At 36.3% G+C, this 20,610-nt stretch overlaps 1 protein-coding gene across 1 annotated transcript in view; it reads left to right on the forward strand.

Moving 5' to 3' along the window:
* The window catches only part of GRM7 (glutamate metabotropic receptor 7), a 490,233-nt gene that overhangs the window by 160,364 nt on the left and 309,259 nt on the right, over positions 1-20,610 (forward strand). Inside the window, exon 2 of the mRNA XM_070933577.1 lies at positions 4,513-4,729. Within this exon, the coding sequence (XP_070789678.1) occupies positions 4,513-4,729 (217 nt within the window). The remainder of the gene's footprint in view (positions 1-4,512; positions 4,730-20,610) is intronic.

The raw sequence follows: 20,610 nt of genomic DNA on the forward strand, positions 1-20,610 counted from the left end.
ACCTCACTAATAAGGCATTCTTCTACTAACCAGAATCGACTGAGGATAAGGTGGGTTTTTTTTAAAACCTACCAGCCAACTTTGTGAGGATCACAATAATTGATCGCAATGGAGATTCTCTCCATTTAACATGGTGAATATGTTACAAATCTGTACAGGTAATCCTCAATTTAGTGACTGTTCAAAGTTATAACGACACTGAAAAAAAGTGACTTATGACCATTTTTCACACCTATGACAATTGTAGCATCCCTGATCAGAATTCATACATTGGGCAATTTATTTATTTATTTATTTATTTATTTATTTATTTATTTATTTAATTAATTAATTTCTATACCGCCCTACTCCCAAAGGACTCAGGGCGGTGAACAGCCATGGAATAAAACACATACATATACAAAATTTAAAATTGAATAAAATGAATTAAATAAATTTGGCTGAATTAATACCCATATTTAAAATACCCATATTTTAAAACACATTAAAATTTAAAATTTGCACTTAAAAGGGAGAAGATTTAGGTGAGGCCAGCTTGATAAATAAAAGAGTCTTCAACTCGCGGCGGAAGGTGTGCAGATCCGGAATCCTCCGTATCTCTGGGGGGAGCTTGTTCCAGATCGTTGGTGCCCCCACAGAGAAGGCTCTCCCCCTAGGGGCCAACAGCCGACATTGTTTGGCCGATGGCACCTGGAGGAGCCCCTCTCTGTGGGAGCGTACTGGACGGTGGGAGGCTATTGATGGTAGTAGGCGGTCCCGTATGTAACCAGGTCCAGTAACCAGAACCAATTGATTCATGTTTATGACAGTTGCAATGTCCTGGGGTCATATGATCCCCTTTTGCGACTTTCTGACAAGCAAAATCAATGGGAAACCCAGATTCACTTAACTTACTAATTTAACACCTCCAATGATTCACTTAACAACTGTGGCAATAAAGGTCGTAAAATGGGGCAAAGCTCACTTTATAAATGTCTCACTTAGCAACATATATTTTGGGCTCAATTGTGGTCCTACGTGCTGTACTAGACTTGATATCCATTATTTGTTCCATGTAAATTTGATGTGATAATATATAGCTTCACAGTTGACAACTTCAGCCAGAGTTTAGGGAAGTTTAGGGAAATATTATAGCAACAATAGTTAGTGGACTTGCCAGCAGCAATGCATGTGGAATAAAGATAGTGACCATAAGTGTTTTGTATGCTACATTCAATTTTTTAAATTTTTCAGACTCCCCGCAACCCTTTTGTCTCAACCTGACTTTCCTCCCCAAATACCTTGTACTTTGTGGTTCCTTCAGGTTTCAGTTTTTCCCACCCCCGTTTGGTAATCTGACCTTAGAAAGGCCACTTAAAGAAAAAAAAAACTTAGTGATGAAATTCCTTGAAATGGAAAACAGAGTAGATGTTTATGTTGTTCTTTTTGCAAGGGCAACAAATCCGGGTTAAGCCTTTTCCTGCTTCTACGTATCCATCCTTAAGTCAGCACAATATTACAACATACACATTTACCAAACTAATTCTGCCTCTTTGCAGTCCAGATTCCGTTAAGTGGCAAGGAATTCAGAAAAGTGCAAAAGCCATTAATGCAGGGCCTTTTAAAGTGGAGATGTTTGGGCAGGTAATGGAGGTAATGAACAATGTGTAATTGCTTGTTTGTAAACCAAGGATTCAATTTGGGGGCCATCATTATAGAGACACCAGATTCTGGGTTCTTTTTTGTGTGTGTGATGGTTTTGACATTATTTAAGCTAAAGAAGGGATAATTAAGAGGAAAAAAATTGAGAACCACTGTATTAAAATGAATGATTTTGAGAAATGGATGTCAAATATTTATCAAATAAATACAAATTTGTTTATTAAATTTATTTGCCATGGCAAGATGGGCAACAAACAAATCTAATAAATAAATTAAATAAATAAATATTACATTACATGCATGTGTGTGGAAAGGCGGGCATAGAAACAGAGAGTGGTAGATGTCAACTAGAAATGTATGTAAGTTCTGTTTCACCATCAAACTATCAAACTAATCAATGGTTTTCAACAGTTTGCAATGTTGACCATTTCTGAAATAAAACAAATATTACTTCTAATTGTATTGTTCAAACCCTAATTTGTGCCTACTTGATAGTTTGACAAAACCTGTATTTTCCTCCTCCTCTTCTTCTTCCTCCTCCTCCTCCTCCATCTCCTCCTCTTTTACCACTTCGGGTTATCTCTGTTTTACCTTCATGAGTATGCATTTTTTGCCTGAGATACAGAGATCATCTGAATTAAGCATTGGAAAGATGGATAGATATTTCAATAAATGTGCAAGTTTATACACACAACCAGGGTGTCATTTCTATGTCAAAAGGCCCTTGAGACCTGACCATGCACTGTCCATGGCAGTTAAGTAATCTAATGCCCAGCAAGATGTAAATTTTCAGATTCCCTAAGACTTTCTTTCAGATTTATATTTATTACAAATATACCTGCTTATTTACAGGTATGTAGCATTCCCCTGGGAACAAATTGGCAGTTTATAATCCATCAGTGACCTGACTATTCAGGAACTGAATTTAGTGAATGAACTAGACTTATAGTAAAAAATAGTTTTTAAAAAAGACTGACTTGAGCAGATGTTGTTTGCTTTGTATATCTAAGTTGATGACTATGTACCTAGGAATGGCAATGCTCCTTCAGAGAATAGAGATGATAAAAAAATGAACTACAAAGCTGCAAGTTGTATTGGAACAAAAATGAGAAGAGTGAGGAGGGGAGAAGAGAGGAAGGAGAGAGAGGAACAGAAGAAAGGGAAAAGGAGAGGAAGAAAGGGAAGGGAAATAAGAGTAGGAGAGAAGGTTAGAAAGGGAGGAAGAAGGGAGGAGTGGGGGAAAGGAAGGGGAAGGAGAGGAGGGGAAGGAGAGGAGGAAAGAAGAAAGAAAAAGAGGATAAAAGAAGGGAGGGAAGGGAAAGAGAGGAGAAGGAGAAGAAGGATTGTTGTAAAATAAGGGAGATAGAATGGTAGAAGAGCAACCCCAGGTATACTTAATTTTTTTAGGATGAAGAATGAACTAATAAGAAAGTTAAAAGAGAATATGTATAATTAACAATGGATAAAAGACTGTACATTTAAGACATGTTTATGAGAAATAAAAAAAAATGAGAAGAGGGAGAGAAAAAATTAAAAATACAATAATATGTTTCTGCAGAGTCTTCAATGCTATCTGTACTTATATTCACTTTTTTTCCAACTAGAGGCAAAAGACCTAAAACTCTGAATGTGATTCTGTAACAATTTAATCATGTACATTTTTAATATGTTTATCTAGCTCCTTGGTAAACAGTGAAAATATTCTGTTAATCTAGATGGGGGTGGTTTTTTTTGATAAATTTGAAAAACAGTCTGATTTGTTACTTGGAATCAGGACCAATTAATCCAATGGGATTTATTAGTTAGCATGTATACATACATACATACATATATACATACATACATTGGGAGACACTCAGAGTTGGTTAGAAGACCAGCAGCTATATAAATGTTTTAAATAACTAAAAATACATTAATAGTAGAAGTATGGCAGTGATCTTCCCTCTCCATTTCATAGAGTTTTTTGTTCATATCTCAACTATTCAGGGAATCTTTCAGAAATTTGTGGCATACGATTATTGTTGGGAACAAGTTATGCAAGCCATGGGCCTGGACCCTGGAGATGCAGCTGACTGTGCAAAGTGGCGTTCAGTGATCCGAAAAGCAGACCTGCACCTGTGGGAATACGCTAGAAAGAAGAAGGGTTATTTCTGGGAAAAATATTATTGGATGAAGGCCTCCTTTTTTCAGGCAGAGAAAAGAGCCCCATTTATTGTATTTAAAACACCTCAGAATTTTGCTTATACTTCTCGGTGTCACTTTCCCACTTGAGCCAAAAGAAATGTATTCAGTAAGAAACCCATTTTTCTTATTTAAGAATCAAACTGCTCCTTGAAGTTGTCCTACCTCACTAAATGACTGGAGTTTGGGGAGGCATCATGCTGGAGATGGTAGTGTCTGATTAACTGGATTTATTATTTGTAGACAACGGTTGTTAATGAAATGGATGATAACCAGTGCAAAATGATGGTAGCATATAGTAACCTGAAGAAGTTGAAATATCAAATCACTACAGATGTTTAAACGTTAGGGGCAATTCATCCAGCACCAGACTGATTCAGCAGCTGCATTTACTTCAAGTTTATCTGCAATTAAATCTAGGCATATACGTAAACCTATCCTTCATCAAAAGCAAGTTAATGAAAGTTTGGGGTTCAAGGCTGATAGAAATAATACCTACCAATTAGTATTCCTGTGATGAAAATTATTTGAAAGATAGCTTCATTGACTTTCACTTAAGGGCTGATGAAGATAAAAAGTAACAGATGAGCATCTGGAAGGCTAATTGTATTACAGCTGAAACTAATTGTGTTGTACATGTGTTGAGTTTATCAATTCATAAGTCCCATTAACTGTTCTTTTTCCCTATAGATACCCCAAATCAGTTATGCTTCAACTGCACCAGAGTTAAGTGATGACCGGCGCTACGATTTCTTCTCACGGGTTGTTCCTCCAGATTCCTTTCAAGCCCAGGCAATGGTGGACATTGTGAGAGCTTTGGGATGGAACTATGTTTCCACCTTGGCTTCTGAAGGCAGCTATGGTGAAAAAGGCATGGAATCTTTTATACAAATTTCCAGAGAGTCAGGTAGGTGAGGAATCACCCTGCATATAATATAATATTGTGTAAATTATAATTATAATATTTTATAAATAAATAAATACCTCAGGACCAAGGTGTGTATGTATGTGTGTTACAGAATATGTATGTATGTGTGTTACAGAATATTTTTTTAAATAACAGTTCTGCATTTTATCATTTTCTTTCAAAGGTCCTTCAAACTATTCTTGACTTTTGTAGGAATTTTCAGATATAAGCATTTAGGGGTCAGAGGAATAAATGCATTAATACTCTGTTAGGAAAAGAAAGAACAGTGAAATTATATTAAATTTTTGATTCCCCACTGTTAGAAATCTTATATTTTGGAGCAACAATATTGAGTCTTTATCTCTTCAAGTCAGGAGTACTTCTGAAGCTGATAATTTCTTAGATACAAACTCTGTGTCAGATAGTTCTTGTAAATTTTTTCAGGTAGCTTCACACTTTTTAAATTGTATGGGCTGCCTTAAGAAGGAAATCTCTTGTTTTCTGATAGAGGGATCAAATGTTATTACTTCTGAAATAGTATCGAAATAACCATGAGATTTGTATTCAAGGACTGCATAGAGATTTATGCACTACTACTCCAACAATTTTAAATAAATCAATGATTTTTAAATGTTTATGTGTTGGCCATCTTTTGCTCCTTAAGGAGTATGCTAAGCAACTTCTCCTACATTTAATTAAAATGCTCAAACAAGATTCTGTAGCACATTCTGGCATTAGAATAGAAGCTTTTGCTGATGCGTAATATAATCCAAATCAGTAACTGTGGGAAAACTCTATTCTATCTAGGTTTATCTGGTGTTGTGAAGAATCTCACTGATAAGTCCCTGACAAATTTCCAAACAATCCCAGAATACTTGGGGACATAGTTTGAAAGCCACTAACATAAAAATATACAGTCTGTTTCTCTACAATAGAATATGTCAGCTATTTAATGTTTGTGAAAGAAATGATTTCTCACCATTCTGGAACATCCCAAGGTACAGGAAAGCTAATCTTTTGTTAGTTCAAATTCTTTGAACTAAAATATTTGATAGATTAACAAATAAGAATACATGAAAAGGAGTTAATTAAATAAAAAGCATTTGCTGTGGTTGTTTATTATTGCCTTATTAGCTTGAGAAAACAATATGATACATTTAGATTAAAGCATTCATTGTATCCATTGTGTACCAATCATATTGGAACAATAATAATGACAACAGTTGAAATAAAAAGAGAACATTCACAGAAAATAACCCGAAGTTAACATTGTTCACTAAAATATCATAATAATGGGGAAATATATACAAAGCACATTCATTGTGTTGTTGAGGGTTTTTTCCTTGTTCCTTGATTACAAGGAGAACAAACAGAATTACAACAAGTGCAAGAAACATCATATAGTATTGTGTTTAACCCATTGGATCAAATACCCTTTATGGTATTTATTCAATAGTAGTCTAGGTGGGAAGCCATTCATCTGCCTAAACTGGGCAGGTGGGAAGCCATTCACCTGCCTAAATCGGGCATGCCCAATTTAGTGAAACCCAGGTTCTTTGAAAATGATTGATGGAACTTAAGATATGAATGATTGAGAACCATTGCTATACATATGATTTGTGACTGAAACATATATTACTTTATTAAATGCATTATTCTCCAGACCAGAGACAGGGAACTTGTAGCCTTCCCAATGTCACCAAAATGCAATATTCAGCATTGCTCATCACTGGATTAGTTGTTCTGAAACATTCAGAAGGCCACAGGTTTTCTATTCCTAACTGAAAGTCTTTGAAATAAATGATGTTAACTAATTTCTTTGGCTAAAGATTTTGTGCTAAAATGAACTAGATTAAGCAAATACATAGTATTAGATTACAAATTCCTATTAAATATTTATCAGATAGATTTGCTATCCAATGAGATTTTTTAATCTAAAACAGTTCATGTGAAAAATGTGAATACAAGATCACTCTATCTGATTGATTATTTATATTAAATAATCAGTCAGATAGCATCAGAATTTAGATGTTTGGTCTGCCTATATTATTCATATATTAAAGAGCACCTCCATAATTACTAATGCAATAAATTGTCACTGAGTAATTAAAGGTATTCTATTCTTCATTCATGTAGGAATTTGCTTTAGTGGCAGTGCTGCAGTTTAAAACAGAATTCTTTATGAGAAAGATTCTCCATGCTGGTATTGAAGAAAATATTTGTATTTGCTTGCATTTTCCCATTTGTCTGGATGCATATTTATGTAATATCATATAGGGAAAATTTCTGAGATTCAGTGTCACAGGAATGGATGAAACTCACGTGTGGGTTAATAATGGAAATACAAGTTTATTCATTTCTAAAGCTAAAATTATAGCTTTTGCATTGCTGAATTGTGCACATGTGTAGCAATTGTCTACTGATTAAGATATCTATGTAAAATTATCAACATATCCAATATGTGCTAATAGAAATGACTCAGCCATATTGTCAAGATGCACATTAATTTATTTAGATTGAAACAAAGTTGATAATTGTTAAAAAACAATTCCGTTTTAAAAACATAATCTTCCTTCTTAAAATAATTAATCATACACTTACAATGCTTCAGAGTTGTAGAATATTTGGATCTTAAGATTTCTAAATGATATTTAAAAATATTACTGGCCTCTAATTAATATTCTAAGTTCCTGACATCCATTGACCTCTAATTAATATTCCAAGTTCCAGCTTTGATTTTTTTTTTAAAAAAAAAAATCCATTCCATGATGGATTCATTGTTCCATTATATTGCCTGGGCTCACACACAGCACTTATGTCATCTGTTTTTGATTTCATGCCACTTGTGATCTTTCCAATTGTGGCTTAAAACAGACCCCTATAATTTGTCCAACAAAGCACAATTAAATATGCTGGTTTAGTGTGATATGCGAAAATGGGTACTGTTCTTCTTTTCTATTTATATTACCACACTTAATGGCTTGGAGATTAGATATGTATTGGGGGAATAGGGCATAGTTTCTCCTCATTTATTATACATGGATATCTTGCTTCCCATCCATGAAATGTTATTCCACCAATTCCTTCTCTTCCAATAGTTTTTACAATGAAAATTATGATATATAGAAATACGATTGTTGTACATCATGCTATGAAAGCTCATTCCAGATTTATTTCTAATTAGAGACTTTATCCAGTTTAGATTGATTATACAGTATCTCGATGTTATCCATTCAGTGGTGTCCAGTTCTTGACTATTCTATGGGCCAGTTCTCTCCACATCTTCCAATCTTGCACTACTTCCAGTTCAGATTTGTATTGTCCAATGTTTCCTCTGGGTTGGATAGAATGGCATACTTTGGGAATCGCACAAAGTAGAAAGGAAAATGTCCAGGGTCGGGTTCCAAACCCTTCTGCTACCAGTTTGCTTGTGGGCGCGTGCACATTCATGGTGCTTCTGCAGAAGCGTCCAGGGGGGTGGGGGGTGGGCGGGGCCTCCTGCCACTGCCGCTACCGCTTTACCTGAACCAGGGCAAACCAGTAGCAACCCACCACTGAAAAAGTCATATGTGAAAAATGCAAAAGCTGATACTTAAGCAGTGAACTCTGAATCTGTAGATCATTTGTAGCTCTACTGCCATCTTCCATGCTGGTGAAGGACTTTGTTCTTTACATACAGTAGTTTATACACTGCTCAAAGACCTAAAGAGAACACAAAACTACTGTATGTAATGAACAAAGTATTTAATAAGGCTATTTCATTCATTCAGATCTCAGATGTCTTCTGCTTGTGTTCCCCTTATTTTTTTGAGCAGTGTACAGTATATTATCTTCATATATCAGATAATAGATACCAGTAGAAATCTAATATCTGCACATTCTGTTTTCTAGTGAATTAAAAGGCAATCTACATCAAGAGTCCTTATGCCATGAATAGGATAAAAAAAAAAACCCCTCTCTTTTCTGTCAAGGGTCTTATTGGGAGGAAAATTAAACTGATCTCCATGCTGGCTTCAGGCCTATTTTGAAAAAAAAAAATGGTTCCAAACAGTATAGAATCAGTTTCCTCTGACAGTCCCATGCAAGTAATGGTACACAAACACACACACAAAGGCATAACACCAAAATATCTACTTGTGAAATATTGTGATGTTGTATGGTAACAGCAAGCTGCTATAGGAAAAACCAATTATTTAAAGGGATAAGCTATTGCAATTTTCTTTCTAATCTAACATTGCAATAAATAGTATTTAGTATGTGAGGTCAGGGCTGGATTACAAATGTTGAGACAGTGCTTTTGTATAATATCCTTAACAAGAATTTAGCCTAGTTTTTGGAAACTTAAAAATTAGATTAACCATGGATAAGCATGTTGTATGTGAGCTTTAGGAGTGGAACTGGAACTGATCTACTGGAAAGCAAAATGAAACGGGTAGGAATGGATACAAAATAAGAAGTAGCTTCTGCTGAAATTTCTGAGAAATTCCATCTATTTCAATGATTAGGAGGAATGTTTCTCAGGGAATGCTTTTATCTGTCTGAATCTGGCCTATTTATTGTTGTATTCAGTATACTGTGGATGATAACAAGAATTCAAAGCGGAGTGGAGCAATTTGGGATTTTTGAAAATAGAAGTTGACATAGAAATGTGTCTCTAAATTGCCTCATGACTCCTTCAAGATCCTCCACAAAACTGCCCTGCCATTTTATAGCAGTTGGGAATATGTTGAATGAAAAGGAAGCATCCCCATCAAACTAGATAAATGGACCGGTTTATATTTTGTTTTGTTTTCTGGCTTCCTGGTTTTCTGTAACACTTTTATGGGAGTGTTGGGTTCAGTATCTGACAGGACCGCTTTGAAATTTCAGTGATCATTGCAATCAGACTGCCATCAGCTGCTCTGATCATAGCACCCTGGGGACAGCAGTGGCAAAAACTTGAAAGAACTTAACGCTTTGCTCACCTCACTCTTTTAGATTTAGACAATTACTTATTGCTTTATTACCATTGGTTTTCTAATATTGTTGTGCTTTATATTGTTGAAAGACACCCAGAAGTGTGTTTTACAAGACGGGGAGCCATACAAAGTCCTTTAAAATAAGCATGTGAGTAAATACGCAAGTATGTAAACATTTGGCTTATTTATCTATTTGATTGCAGTGGTGAAATTAAAATAATTTAACAACCTGCTTGCCCAGGACCAGGTTGGCTGTCGTGGGAGGCATGGCCCATCCCCGTGGCTGTTGTGGGAGGTGTGGCCCATCCCCATCCTCCAGCTCCATCGCACATGCATAATGAGTCTCCAGTGATGGCCGAACTGACCCTGGATGAACCAGTTGTTAAATTAACCCCCCCCCGGCTATCAAAGTGGATCCTGGGTGCTGTGCTGCATTGAAGAAATGGGAAATGGAACATCTGGCAGAGGGAAGGAGGAGGAACAGGGAGAAGAAAGAAGGAAAGCGGCCTTCTCCTTCCCTCGCGCTGGCTGCTCCATTGTCCATTTCTCCATTGCAGCACAGGTAATTTAACAAGCGGTTTGCCCATACCGGTGCAAACTAGCTGAACCCCACCACTGCTTGATTGGCATTGTCTGTTCTCTTAGATCAGTGATGGCGAACCTTTTCGGCACCGAGTGTCGAAAAGGGAGCGTGCACATGTGTGCATGCTCATCGGGGACGTGCCCCGGAAGAAAAGCTGTCAAGTGGGCATGCGCGCACTGGGAAATGAACTTCTGGTTTCCGGAGCACACATGTGCGCTGGCCAGCTTGTCTTCTGGTTATTGGAATGCATGCGCATGTGACGATTAGCTAGCCAGTACGCATGTGCACAACGGAAACCAGAAGACCAGTTCTTCCAGTTTCCAGCACTGCCGCACACACAAAAAACAGCTGATCATCACGCGTACATGCGCACCAGAAACCTGGAAGAGGAACGGGCAACACTGCGCATACCAGCCGACATGGCTCTGTGTACCACTTCGGGCATGCATGCCATAGGTTCACCATCATGGTCTTAGATGTTTTTCTCAGAGGCCTTATCTATAGATTTATTTCTTGCCACAACATTTTCCTTTTGTCCTTTTGTACTCCCTCTTCCTCCATCTATTTGTTTGAAAATAGCTACAGAAACATCTCAAAATAGGATTTTGAGCAGGTGGAAACTGTTTTGTTTAACTATCATCTGCCTGTTTACCTATCTAAATCAGTCACGTGTAAAACATAATTTTCAGTGCAATGTGGCATTCTTCCTCCACTTACAATATGCTAACTTTTCTGCAAATTTCATTACATCTTAATGAGAGAAAAATCCAATTTACAGTCATTTGTAACTATGTATTTATAAAATGAGTTTTCCCATTATTTGTGCTGTAAAGTTTAGTTGATTGCACTGTCCCAAAAGCAATGTAAGATACACTGTTCTATTTTTTGAGAGTTGATTCAGACTTGAGAGAGGCCAGATATCTTTGCGCATCTCAAGCAATGTGCAAAGCCATTGCAAATGGTTAAAAACTTTAAAAATCCAGTCTAATGCAGTTTTATTTTTTAGCCCAGGATATCCTTTTTCTTATATAATTATTCTGATAAATGCTTATTCCTTTGCAAATCCCCCTTTCTTTAGATGCAAGATAGACCTGGCATATTTTTAAAACACAACTTTCTTGAATGTGCACTAATTTTGTGAATTTTCCAAGGTGATACTGCTGAATCACAGCCAAATTTATCACATAGCTGCTGTTATTATCATCTATCTATCTATCTATCTATCTATCTATCTATCTATCTATCTATCTATCTATCTTAGCTATCTTAGCTTAGCTAGCTAGCTAGCTATCATCTATCATCTATCATTTACATACCCATCTCTCTCTCTCTCATACACACACACACAATTATTATTTTAAAAACAACAGTAAATAACAACCACAATATCCTTGCTACTACACCAAACCAACCATACTATTAACTTTCTGACTAAATCTTCATTCTAGCCCAACACTTAGAGGAACAACTAGATCTTTCCAGCCTTCTGGAACGTTAAAGAGGTAAGGACAACTTGAATCTCAGTTGGCAGATTATTCCAACTTCTGGATAGTCTTTAAGATGAGCCCTTTGTAGAATGTATTGCAGTAATCAAGTCAGGAAAAGACTAATGTATGTGTGACCATGAGCAAATCCTCCCCCCCCCCACAGTTCAGAAATGGGTGCAATTGGCACACAAGATTTGTACAGAGCAATAACTGCCACCTGTTCTTCCAGCAGGAACTATGAATATAGGAGGATTCCCCAAGCAATCAAGAAGATACCATTTAAAACTTGGGCAAAGAAATAAAAAGTGTGCCAAATTCAACTATTTAGAAATGCCAAGTGATGTGGATTTCAAACTTCAAAAAATTGAAGTGGTTGCGAATCTAGATCACATTTTGCAAAATGTGCAAAGGGATTAGATTAGATGATGATTGCAGTTGAAACTTATTTTTAATACAACTTTTGCAACTGAAAAGGCTCCATGACACCATCATTTTGTTCTCTGAATGTGTCATCTGCATGGATGTAGCCAGGGGTGAAATCTACTTACCTTCCCAACTGGTTCAGAAGGCATATGTGCGCGCAGACCCACTGTGTATGCATAAACCCTTCTTCCCATGTGCAGAGGGTAAAAAACAGGTTACTTCCTGGTTAAAACCAGGAAGTAATGATGACAGGATGAGTGGGCGGAGCCTCGTGCCATCATTGCTACTGGTTTTCCGAACCATCAGCCGCCATCGCTACTGGTTCAGCCAAACGAGACCAAACCGGGAGCATTTTACCCCTGGATGCTATAATTCTTACTGTATGTGCCAACATTTTCTGCTCCTGCGTGCACTTACAGGCAAACTCTAATTATGTAGTAATTTTCATATACAACTATTTAATCTGCCATTATATGTGTAGACTGACATGGAAAATCCAGCTATTCACATTTTATCAAATGCTGTGAAATACTTTCTCCAGGACTAAACTATACAACATTCTCGCAGTCACCAATGCCGAATTTTAGAAAATATAGTCCTAGAAAAGAGTTGTATAAATTCAGTCATTCAGTCTCTATTTTCTTTCCAATGTCTGGAGTGCAATTTGGTTGCAATTGGCCAATTATAGATTCTCTTGAAAGTGGCTATTTTCTCAAGAACAAATTTCATTCTGACTTCCTCTGCTTCATGCATAAGAATAATAGAAATGGAGGTGAAGGCAAGGAGAAAGAGACAGAGAAAGAGAAAGAAGAGATGTTGTGGGGATGAGGCATGCATCTTCATATCTGAATATAGATTTTTTAAAAAGCAGATACAGTTATAAAATAGTGTAAAGAATGAATGCTAGATATATATTTTGCATTATGACTATTTTTCCTGGTTGATTTTACTTTCCTAAAATTACTCAAAATGGAATATTTGAGAAAGAACCGCTGTTTTCATTTATTTATTTGTGAATATATAACCTTTTATGGGCCAGGCAACTCTACCTGGGGTACAAAAGCAACAGCCACAACCAACAGTATAATAGCAAAAATAACAAACGGCATTTAGTTACATATTAAAAATTACAATTAATATAGCATTCTGGCTCTGGGAACCAGGGGTGAAATCAAAAATTTGATACTACTGGTTCTGTGGGCATGGCTTGGTGGGGAGGGGGTAATGTGACTGGGTGGGCATAGCCAACTTTTTTTTTCTTTTCTTTTAAAAGCATTTTTTCTACAACCTCTTCAGCTGAAGAGGCTGCAGAAAAAAATGCCTTTAAAAGCCTCTGACGATCAGGCAACTCAGCTGGGATCGCCAGAGGCCTTTAAAGACATTTTTTTTCTACAACCTCTTCGGCGAAGAGGTTGTAGAAAACATGCTGTTAAAAGCCTCAGATGATCCCTTTTGAGCCGCGCGATCATCAGAGGCTTTTTTAAAATTATTTTTAAAAGCATTTTTTCGGCTGAAGAGGTTGTAGAAAAAATGCTTTTAAAAGTAAAAAAAAAGCCTCTGATGATTGTGCTACTCAGCTAGGCATGGGGAGGGGGGCACACAGGGATTTTTGCTACCGGTTCTCCAAACCACCCGCCACCATCACTACCAGATTGGGTGATCCGGTTTGAACCGGGAACATATCACTCCTGCTGGGAACTATATAGGATTCATAGTGACAGTGGTATAGGAATATCTTAGCTTTTAAACTTTAAAAAGTTTCATCCATGTTGATGAAGATAGTGATCATGAAGCAAACTGGTCATATAATTTTTGAGCCTGACATATGGAACCTTTATATGTATACTGAACATATATGTAGAAGTCCAACACATGAGATGTCTCAAGAGCCACTGCATATCTGTGTATGTCTTGTAATGATTTTTAAGCAATGACTTATGTTATTCTGATATTTTATCAGAACTGATACTATTTGAAGTATTTTCTAGAATGTGAAGGCATATTGTAGTATCTGACTGTCTTGTCTTCTTTTTCAAAGCTACACTTTTCTTGACAAATACACAGAATTCTCACAGATTATATAAAATGTTTATATCATCATTCTGATAACTGTGCCAAATTATTTAAATTCTGACTTATTTCCCAGTGGGAAATATTTGCCAAAATATTAAGAGTATTATTATTTGTTAGCTTTTTAAACACACTTCCAGACTTAACTTTTCTTGCTATTCTTCATATACGAAACTCTCAATTTATGACTATTGTTTTAAAAACTGTTTAAAGTTATGATGGCACTAAAAAAAGTGATTTATGATTAGTCCTTGCACTTATGATCAAAACAGTGTCCCCATGGTCAATTGATCAAAATTCAGTCAGTTGGCAATTGGTATTTATTTATGACTACCTTGTGGTCATATGATCACCATTTGTGACCTTTCCAGAGGTCTTCTGACAAGCAAAGTTAGTGAGGGAACCTGGATTCTCTTAATCAAATGATTCAAATAGATTAATTATGGAAGCCCCAGCCCCAATTGTGGTCATAAATTGAAGATTACCTGTATTGATTTTTTTTTTTTTTTTGCAAAAAGTTTTTTTTTTCAAACACACAAATACATCTTTTCAAAACAGAGCTTTGATCCGGTCATCAATTCGTTCAATTTTTTGTCATCTTTAACAAAATTTTATACATTCTATTTTGCCATAACACTTATTTCTTAATCTTAAATCACATATCTCAACTAATACCATCTTAGAAAAAGTTTACTCATATTTACCTAATCAAAACGATTACCCTTCTATTAACCCACTTTAAATCTTAATTCAGTTAATACCTCATAATACATTTCACAATTCTTACCCTAAATCCTTATTATTAACAATACAGTTCAAACATGTTTATATTTCAAAATTATTTCCATTTCTAAAAACTTCCTTACACTTATTTATTATTTTATATAATGCTCATTCAATCTTTATTCCATTATTACTTTATCAAATTTAAATCTTATCTCTAATCTTAAAAATATAGCAATTTATCATTTAAACATAGTTCTTAATTCAAATAATGCTACATAATACAATTTCCCAATTATTTCCCTAAATTTTATCTATTTAATCATACCATTTATATAAACACCAATTAAATAATTCTTATTTCTAGATCATAATCATATATTATTTCAATTTTCTTTTCTTTTTTGCTTAAGTAGAAAATGTTCAAATTATTACAATTGTTGTTAGTATTTAAACAATATCCCAGTTATTATAGCCATTAATTTTCCTAAATGATACCATCTAACATCTTAATAAAAATTGATTCATGATGTCCATTGATATATTTTCATTTAACATAGTCTATTTCTCATATGTTATTAGCTTCACTCCATATTTCATTTCTAAGTATCTGTAACATATTTCTTCTCACATTTCTGTTACCATTGTTAATCTCAATATAGTCATTTTATAAATCTAAATCCTGGACTTTTTTATTTTCCTTAATATTTTCCAACTTTTATTCTTTTAACATTCACTGTTAATCCCAGTTTAATCATCATTATATTATTGTTAATCTCAATAGAATCTCTAAAAAACCCCTTTTTATTATTACTATTCACATATTCAGTTACTTATTAATATTTTAATCACATTGTTTTTATTTTCTTTATTTTCCATCTCTGTGTCTTGTTTCTCCATCTTCATTTTCTTGTCCGCTTGCGTATACTCCATTTTAACTTCTGTATCCTCAAATTTTTGTCCTCTGTGCAATATTTATAATTATTTCTCTTATTTCCGTTTTCCAAGTCAAATAAGTCAATTTGTTCCTTCTCTAATGCCTGCACCATTTTTCTTTTTAAGTTAATATTATTCCAATTATAAGAGTTCCATTGTGTTCCCTTCTTTCTAATTTTTTCTTTTTCTTCTTTTTCCTCCAAAACTCGAACCGCTTGCAGACAAGAAAATCATCCCCCACAAATTCTCACTGTTGTTATCTGTGACGTTCACAATTTTCCAAAAGAAAAACTAAGTTGCAATATTCCTTTTTACTACAGAAGGTGTCTCTCTGTAATCCACAATTTCCAATTGTTTAACAAGTATCCATTTTGTTTCAAATACATAACGTTCTTACTTAGCTGTTCTTTTTCTTTTTAGTTTTAAAAGTATCAAATCATATTTAAAGTCCTGTCCAAATTTAAATAGCTCTTCTCACTTCTTTTTCCCTTTTTTTCTTTATTTATAAACCACTTCTTTTTTTAAAGCTTATTGTCCATTCTCTTTGTTTTTTTTTGAAATTTAAAAAGGAAAGGGGAAAAAAAGTATTTCACTTTTCTATCGGGTTTTTATCTCTTTAAAGTTACGTTTCAAAATCTTCTTTGCCCCCGTGCTCCTTAGCCGCTATTACCTCATTAGGGGTCTTATAATTGAAAGATGTTTCCCTGTTGTTATTTCAAGCCTGGGTTGGCTGTCACTCACATGGTTTCAAAAAGACTCTGTTCCGTTCCTTTCTTCTCTCCAGCTCTATACTTAGTCCGATTGTCCCAGCCGCCATGGCTGCCATCCACCGCCGCCAAGTCACAGAGAGTTCCCTCCGACCTTCAAGGAACTTGCCTGTTCTTCTTGGTCATCTGAGGTGCCTCTCTTTCTTCCCTGTCCCTACAGGGGACCAGACCGATGGGTCTGGTCCGCAGACCCATCGGCGGTGGTTCGTCAGCTGGGGTTTTCACGGAACTCATCAGAGCCGCTAATTCCCTGACTGTCTCACCATGACGCCAAACCAGAAGCCTGTATTGATTTTTATTATGGGTATTTTAAATTAGTTGACTTTCTAATAAGAGATGAAGATTTGAATTTCACTCAACCATTTATAGAAGGTGGTAGATACAGTATATGTGACTAAAGTCAATAGTTCAAGTGAGTTAAACAGTTTTTTTCCCTCTAGCCATCAGCTGGGACTCAGGAGGCATCAATACATTGTGGGTGGGGCCAAATAAAAAGTAAGAATAACATGGGAGGTGGGGGGATGGGGGCGGGGGATGGTGGGGCAGAACTGGTTCGGTGACATCATATCGTCACCGCTACCGGCTCGAACAGGGAGCAACCCACCACTGCTGACATTTTGTCTGAAATAGTATGGGGACTCCTGCTTGAGCAGGGGACTAAAAGACATACAAAGTCCTTTCCAAATCTGTTATTCTTTTATTCATTACCTGACTAGGTAACATTATCAGTTCATCTGTTGTATAGTTGTAAATCCACCCAATTCTGCTAACAGATCAAAACTTTATAGCTGAATTGTGTAGTACAGAAAAATTGTACAGAATAGTACTATTTTCTGCATTACACAATGTAAACAACCTTCAGTTTCTGAATTGCCTTTCAGGTTTGGCACTGGATATTAAATGGGATAGTATTTGAATTGATCTGTTTCTAGTTACACACATAGGCACATCCACATAGATAAAGACAGATGGTTTTCACATCTGCAGATTCAGAAATGCTGAAAACAAAGAATAAAAATCTTTGTTTTCACTGCTGTATCCTGAATTTTGATTAACATTCTCCTTCCTGTTATTTATTAATAAGGAATATTAATTCCTTATTTTAGGAATTAATTTTTTAGGAAATTAGCACAAAGCCATGTCCCGATTCCATTCTATTTGCATTTTAGTTTGTACTACGATTTGGGCAATATAATTATACATACCTATGTTGATTAAATCAAAGTTTTTAAAAAATGATGCAATTGTGTATCTGAATTAATATGCCTTTATATACTTGTGCATGTTGGTAAATCATAGGGGAGAAAAATAATGAGTGATGTGACTATGAATCTATTGCAAATTACAACCTCAATTTTGAAATTCAGTTGATTTATTCTCAACAGCAGAATAGAAAGGATAAAATAATTTATTAACAATAAAATAAAAATTTATTGGCAATAAAATAATAGAATAGCCCTGTACTACATTGGATAGAATAAACAAAAACATAATTGGTACACAGACTCCCTTTCTTACTGTATAATGAGCTGTTTTATTCTTTCCCGTGTAGTATACTTTTTTTTTTTGATCCACAGTTAAGCAGGAACTTAATTACCAATCATCATATTGTTTACCCATGATATTATGATGAGACACTGTTCCTATATCTCATGTCTCACTGCATTGTACCGCATATACCACATTGCTCAGAATGCAGTACAATGCAGTGAAGGCAGTTCTGTACATTGTAGAAACAAAACAACCACTTCATAAACACATGTCAAAACATAGTAGAACAAACCCATTGGGACAAGATTCAGCAGTCCATCTGCATTTAAAAGATAAAGGCCACTCTTTTGAAGATGGCAAAGCCCACATTTTGGACAGAGAGGACCGCTAGTTTGAAAGAGGGGTCAAAGAGGCCATCTACAGTCAGGTCCATAAATATTGGGACATCGACACAATTCTAACATCTTTGGCTCTATACACCACCACAATGGAGTTGGAATGAAACAAACACAATGTGCGTTAACTGCAGACCGTCAGCTTTAATTTGAGGGTATGTACATCCAACTCAGGTGAACGGTGTACGACTTACAGCAGTTTGCATATGTGCCTCCCACTTGTTAAGGGACCAAAAGTAATGGGACAGAATAATAATCATAAATCAAACTTTCCCTTCTTAATACTTGGTTGCAAATCCTTTGCAGTCAATCACAGCCTGAAGTCTGGAACACATAGACATCACCAGACGCTGAGTTTCATCCCTGGTGATGCTCTGCCAGGCCTCTACTGCAACTGTCTTCAGTTCCTGCTTGTTCTTGGGGCATTTTCCCTTCAGTTTTGTCTTCAGCAAGTGAAATGCATGCTCAATGGGATTCAGGTCAGGTGATTGACTTGGCCATTGCATAACATTCCACTTCTGTCCCTTCAAAAACTCTTTGGTTGCTTTTGCAGTATGCTTTGGGTCATTGTCCATCTGCACTGTGAAGCGCCATCCAATGAGTTCTGCAGCATTTGGCTGAATATGAGCAGATAATATTGCCCGAAACACTTCAGAATTCATCCTGCTGCTTTTGTCAGCAGTCACATCATCAATAAATACAAGAGAACCAGTTCCATTGGCAGCCATACATGCCCACGCCGTGACACTACCACCACCATGCTTCACTGATGAGATGGTATGCTTAGAATCATGAGCAGTTCCTTTCCTTCTCCATACTCTTCTCTTCCCATCACTCTGGTACAAGTTGATCTTGGTCTCATCTGTCCATAGGATCTTGTTCCAGAACTGTGAAGGCTTTGTTAGATATTGTTTGGCAAACTCTAATCTGGCCTTCCTGTTTTTGAGGCTCACCAATGGTTTACATCTTGTGGTGAACCCTCTGTATTCACTCTGGTGAAGTCTTCTCTTGACTGTTGACTTTGACACACGTACACCTACCTCCTGGAGAGTGTTCTTGATCTGGCCAACTGTTGTGAAGGGTGTTTTCTTCACCAGGGAAAGAATTCTTCGGTCATCCACCACACTTGTTTTCCATGGTCTCCCAGGTCTTTTGGTGTTGCTGAGCTCACCGGTGCACTCCTTCTTTTTGAGAATGTTTCAAACAGTTGTTTTGGCCACGCCTAATGTTCTTGCTATCTTTCTGATGGGTTTGTTTTGTTTCTTCAGCCTAATGATGGCTTGCTTCACTGATAGTGACAGCTCTTTGGATCTCATCTTGAGAGTTGACAGCAACAGATTCCAAATGCAAATATCACACTTGAAATGAACTCTGGGCCTTTTATCTGCACATTGTAATTGGGGTAATGAGGGAAGATCACACACCTGGCCATGGAACAGCTGAGAAGCCAATTGTCCCAGTACTTTTGGTCCCTTAACAAGTGGGAGGCACATATACAAACTGCTGTAAGTCCTACACCGTTCACCTGAGTTGGATGTACAAACCCTCAAATTAAAGCTGACAGTCTGCAGTTAACGCACATTGTGTTTGTTTCATTCCAACTCCATTGTGGTGGTGTATAGAGCCAAAGATGTTAGAATTGTGTCGATGTCCCAATATTTATGGACCTGACTGTATGTCAAAATGGAACAGCCTTCTCTCAACAAAGGGAGCGGGATTCAATTTCATCTATCTCCAGTCTACAACACAGTTCTTTCAGCAGGTCCAAGAAGGTTCCACACCCATTTGCAGTACTTAGGTAACTCTGAGGACACATATAAACCTCCAAGTGGCCTCAATAACTCTATAAAAGAATGCAAATGACCAACTGGCTATAAGGAGTATAAATCCTTCCATCCTCCACCATCCAATCACTTCTTGGATGAGAAGTGAAACAAAAACCAGAAAAGTCAGATGCCTCTTGAAAAAAGCACCTTTGGGACAACCATGACCTGGATGACTGAGGCTCTCTATAGACATTTACAATGTTTGTGGCAATTATAGCTAAA

The sequence above is a fragment of the Pituophis catenifer genome, unplaced genomic scaffold, assembly GCF_029215685.1.
Source record: "Pituophis catenifer annectens isolate HBS135680 unplaced genomic scaffold, rPitCat1.0.hap2 SCAF_2, whole genome shotgun sequence".
Taxonomy (NCBI): Eukaryota; Metazoa; Chordata; class Lepidosauria; order Squamata; family Colubridae; genus Pituophis; species Pituophis catenifer.